This window comes from Triticum urartu, chromosome 7A (genome assembly GCF_056163025.1).
Source record: "Triticum urartu cultivar PI428250 chromosome 7A, HENAU_Tu73, whole genome shotgun sequence".
Taxonomy (NCBI): Eukaryota; Viridiplantae; Streptophyta; class Magnoliopsida; order Poales; family Poaceae; genus Triticum; species Triticum urartu.
The window spans coordinates 504311744-504317239 of NC_141879.1; the positions used below are offsets into that span (position 1 = coordinate 504311744).

Here is a 5496-nt window from a genome sequence, read left to right on the forward strand (position 1 = left end):
TGTCTGTGGACAGATGCGGGAGGAAATTTACGAGTCACCGTTGGAGATGCCCTTAGGCAGGTTTTACCTTCTGTAATTCCAAGTACAAATAAGAAAATGAGAAAGGAGAAAAGCAGCAAGTCTTACACTGCACATACTCCATGCTTTGCTCGTATGAATCTCTTGGTTCAAGTGGCTGGGTTACCATCCCCACTCGTGATCTGATGCATCCATTTGAGATCCAATGTATGAAAATCAGACATTTCAGATTTACCCCAGGAGTGTCTTCCAAAAAAAGATTTACCCCAGGAGAGAGTTTTCACGTGATACCCTTATATAAACTACCTTTCTTTCCTTTTTGCTTTAAAAAAACTTTCTTTCCTTTTCGATTCGGTGATGTTCATTTTATGGAGTTTGTCTGAAAGTTTCCTCCTCGAATCCTCCTCGCTATCTCCGCGTGTAACGTCGACCAACGAAAAATGTCCCGACGGCGGAAAGAGAGACTGACTTCGAGGATCCCAGGAACTAGCTAGCGGAGCGCACCAAACGCCGCGATCTTGTCGAGGTTTTCCTGTGAGACCGTTTGCAAAGCGCGATGGGACGAAGCACGTAAACGTAGTACATACGGACAAAATTAGTGTTCTGACCTATAGGGCTAACTAAATCCCGATTTGACCTCGTTTCAAAATAAATTTCGTTTCTGACCTTTTTCGGTGACGCCAAGATCCCTGGCGTCTGGGTTACGAAGCAGACGCCAGGGACCCTGGCGTCTGGCCCCTGGCCCGCACTGCCCGCGTGCCCGTTGACCTGCTGACGTGGCAAAGGGGCCAGACGCCAGGGACCCTGGCGTCTGGCCCTGGTAACAGAATAACCCTTGGGGAAAGTGTGTGGGACCCACCCCACACACTTTCCCCAATCCACAACCCGAGCTTGAAGAACACTTGGAGCTCTCACACTCTCTCCTACCCCTCAAGCTCCCCCTCAAATCCTCTCCAAAAGGTACATCCCTTAGGTGGATCTTTCCATCACTTTGTTGCTCTTGTTAATCTCCCCCAAATCATCCAATTATTTTTTGTCAAATCTTGTTATTTTGGTTGCATTTTATACATGTTGGTGGAACCCTAGTTCATGTTTTCTCCCTTATGTTAGTGTGAATGGCTTGGTTAACTTTGATAATATAGTGCTATGCATGGTGTGTAGTAGGAATATATGCTTGTTGAGTAGAAAGATTGGGGGTTAGGGTTAGTTAGTGATTAGGGTTAACTTTGCTTAGTGTGTGTTAATTAGTGATACTTTTGTGGACATCACCAATAATTTAGTCTTGATATGATTTGGATAGAATTAGATGTATTTGGATAAACACACCAATTCTCATTGAAGTCTTAAATCCATTCATGTTATTTTTAGATGGAGAGACTTGTTAATGTTCATTACATGGACAAGGAGGCATTCTTGAGTAACAATGCCGACACGGGTGAGGAACCATTGGTTTTTGATACAAGCCCTAGCTATGAGGATGTTGTTGCAAAAGTGAGACAAGTCTTAGAGTGGATGGACACCAATGTTGATGTTAAGTTAATAGGAAGGTATGATGTTGGAGTTGGAGCCAAATCTCGCTTGAAAAGTATGCCTATCACCTCGGATTTGCATTGGGATGTATACAAGGAAAAGGTATCCCAATCGGAAGACAAGTCACTTGAATTGTTTGCCACCAAGGTTGAATCTCCTCGGTTTACCATTGATTTGAACCGGCATGTCTCTTCCCCAATGGATGACATGAGCGAGAGGACAATGGTGCCACTTGTTGAGCATAGGGTTGTGGTTGATGCCCCCAATGTTTATCCCCCACCACGTCCCCGTGTACCATCTATCAGAGCAAATGAGGTTGAGTTGTATGCCCCCAATGCTTCTAGCCAACCACCAACTAGCCAAGCAAATGAAGTTGAGGTGATTGCTAGTGACGAAGTAATTCAAGAGGATGAAGATGTTTATGATGACGACGAAGAGCAAGAGGAAGGGTTTCATGGTAATGATGTTGGTGACTTGAATGCGTACATAGCGCAAAAGGACATGGATCGTGACTTGCCTTTTAGGCGTCAATATGCGTATGACTCGGATGACGAGGGTCCAGTTGAACAGTTGGACGAGGATGGATTCACAAAGGAGGAGAACCAAATCCACTTTCAGCTGACGGGCTTACAAAAAAGAACTCACTTGTTTAAAGATCTCAGCCTTGCCCATAAAGCTGTTGTTGACGGTGGAATGAGAATGACGGCGATTGAGCCAACACCATGCCCGGATCCAGGAGAACCAAGGGTGGAGAATGAGGACGAGAATGCTTATTTGAAGAAAGGATTGAAGTTTCTGAGCTTGCCTATGCTGAAGTTTTGGTTGGCTGACTATGCCATTCGAAACCATAGGCCAATTTATGTTGAGCACTCGGACATGAAGTTGCGTTACACCGTGGTGTGTGAGCAAAAGGAATGCACATGGAAGGTTCGTGCAAGAAAGCTTAAAGAAACCGAAGAATGGGTGTTGAAAAGTTGTGATACCACTCATAGATGCAAACCGCCATCGAAACGACTTAGAAAGACACACCGTCAACTCACATCTGAGTATCTCGGATACAAATGGATGAAAGACATAGCCTTTGATCCCACTGTGAAAGTGAGGTTTCTCATGCGGACGGTGAAAAAACAATTTGGTTATGAAGTCAAGTATGGGAAGGCATGGAAGGCAAAGGCAAATGCTATTAGGATGTTGTATGGTGGTTATGAAGAAGCATACAACCAGCTCCCAAGGTTGTTGGCCGCGATTGCACATAGGAACCCGGGCATGTTTCATGTGGTCGAGGATCACGAGGGAGTGTTCCACCGTGCCTTCTGGAGTTATGGACAATGTGTGGAGGCGTTTCAGCATTGTCGTTCGGTCTTGTCTATAGATGGCACGTTCTTGACCGGTAGATATAAGGGCACACTAATGGTAGCAATGGCGCACTCATCAAACGACAACGTGTTGCCGTGTGCATTTGCTTTGGTGCCTTCCGAGCACCAAGACAACTGGGAGTGGTTCATGGGTCATGTTAGGCACAACGTGATTGGGGCTAGGGAGGTATGCATCATATCGGACCGGCATCATGGCATACTCAAGGCAATGGACATTGTTATTCCAGGATTTCCAAAGCTTCACCAGAGATGGTGCATGAGGCATTTCGTGGCCAACTTTTACCAGGCATGTAAGAGCAAGGAGCTCAGCAAAGACCTTACCCATGTATGTGTGGCCTTCACCACGCAAGGTTTCGATGCTCGGTACAACAAACTCTTTGCAGCGGTGAACGAAGGGGGAAAAGAGTTCTTAACTAGGAATTTAAGCGAGAAGCACAAGTGGGCACGCGCTCATGACGATGGTGGTTGGCGATATGGCGACATGACAAGCAATCTCGTAGAATGTTTCAACAATGTGTTGAAGGGTGCTCGTGCATTCCCGGTGACTGCAATAGTGGAGTACACCTTCTTCAAGCTTAATGAGTACTTTCAGAGGCATTCTGAAGAGACTGCAAAATGGATAGGTGAAAAAAAGGATTATCCAGAAAAGGTTGATGAATGGTTGCAGTTACAAGCAAGCAAGTCTTCACGGCAAGAAGTTATCATATTCGATAGACTTGAAATGATCTATCAAATTGATGAGCCAGGTGGCACAACACGAGACGGTAGACAATATGATGGTGCTGCATTTGAGGTGAAACTGAAGACTCGGTGGTGCCAGTGCGAGAGGCCTAGTAAGTATCATTGGCCATGCTCGCATTTGATAACGGCGGCGAAGGCGAGAAACATACGTGTTAATGATGGAAAAACCGTGAGGATTCAAGAGTTCCATGTGGAAGCTACTAGGTTGACATGGGCGCCAAGATTTCACCCTTTCTTGGACCAATCACAGTGGCCTGAGTACCATGGCCCTCATATTAGGCCAGACCCTCTTCTGAAGGTGGAGACGAAGGGTAGAAGGAGAACTAAGAGGTTCAGGGGTGATATGGATGACCTGGCTGGATACACTGGCATGAAACAATTTGGTAGCGGTCATTTCATGGAGGCTCCTGACATTATCAACTGTGGGGTGTGTGGTGAAGGGGGACACAATGAGCGGACATGCAAGAATAAGAAAACCAAAAAAAAGAAAAACAAGTCGTGGAGGCGGCACCGATGGTGAACGAGGTGGAAGAGGTGACGGTGGTGGTGGTCGAGGAAGCACAAGTGTCAGAGGTGGTAGTGGTGGTCGTAGAGGGAGCACAAGTGCTAGAGGTGCTAGTGTTCGTAGAGGGAGTACAAGTGCTAGAGGTGGTGGTCGAGCTAGCACAAGTGCTAGAGGTGGTGGTCGAGCTAGCACAAGTGCTAGAGGTGGTGGTCGAGCTAGCACAAGTGCTAGAGGTGGTGGTCGAGCAGGCACAAGTGCTAGAGGTGGTGGTGGTCGGAGAGGAAGCACAAGTGCTAGAGGTGGTGGTGGTCGTAGAGGAATGGTTGATAATGGATCGGCCTTCGGTTATTTGCTTAATCCAGATGGTTGATCTAATAATAATGGTATATTATTTGTTCATACAATTCCTAGCATTTATTCATTTACTGTATTTACGCATTTACTCTCTTTATGTCTTGTGCTAACAATTGTTCTTTTTGTAGGCATGGCTTCATCTGGTTCCAGGACGAGGCCGGCGTGCGCGGACCAAGAGGACATGCCGAAGACGTGGATGGAGGCCAGTTTGGACAAGGAGAAGGAGAAGGATGTGCCCACACCACCATGTTGGTGTGGTGATGTTTGCAAGCTGAAGGTGTCCACTGACCGCAACGAGTCATGGACAGAAGGTAGAAGGTTTTTCGTGTGTCCCAACTATGCACATGATCATCGAAGGCCAACTAACGCATATGACATACCACCGGTATGTTAGGTGTACATACAAAAAACATCAACAAGTTGTCACTCATATGTCTAACAAAATCATGGTTTATATGTAGTCCCCTCCTCCACTTTGCAAGTACTTCACTTGGATAGATCATGAGGTACCAAAAGATGTCCAAGAGGACGAACGTCGAGATTGGTTACGGAGGCAGCGCCTATTCGAGGAGTCCTATGCACGGGGATTGGAGCGGGAGCGTCGTGAGAAGGAGGCTCATGAGCACAAGAAGCGTGAACAAGAGAGGGCACGCAAAGAGAAGGAGGCTCGTCAAGAAGAGAGGGCAAGAAAACTTGCAAGGGCTCGCGATGCACGAGAGGAGGACGAGGCACGTGACAAGAAGGGGAAGTGGCCCCGTACTACTCAGTAGACAAATGGAAAGGCACCGGCGTCGATGATGAACTGTCGAGACTTTGTTTAATGTATGAACTTGTTATTCGAGACCTTGTGTGGTCATGAACTACTTATGTCATTCGAGACATCGTGTGTGAACTTGTTATTCGAGACCTTGTGTGGTCATGAACTACTTATGTGCAAACTATGCTTTGTTCATATTTTTGTTTGATTTCCAA

General features: G+C 46.4%; 1 protein-coding gene across 1 annotated transcript; it reads left to right on the top strand.

Moving 5' to 3' along the window:
• Positions 1-4654: 4654 nt before the first annotated feature.
• LOC147960161 (uncharacterized) lies at positions 4655-5294 on the top strand. The gene is made up of 2 exons (XM_087531518.1): positions 4655-4909; positions 4986-5294. The coding sequence occupies exons 1-2, from the start codon at positions 4655-4657 to the stop codon at positions 5292-5294; spliced, it is 564 nt and encodes a 187-aa protein (XP_087387644.1).
• Positions 5295-5496: the final 202 nt, after the last annotated feature.

Bases quoted from the DNA above. Each gene is read 5' to 3' on its own strand.
- LOC147960161 (XM_087531518.1), top strand. From the start codon at position 4,655: ATGGCTTCATCTGGTTCCAGGACGAGGCCGGCGTGCGCGGACCAAGAG. The intron at 4,910-4,985 runs GTATGTTAGGTG...GTTTATATGTAG, and splicing joins ACGCATATGACATACCACCG to TCCCCTCCTCCACTTTGCAA.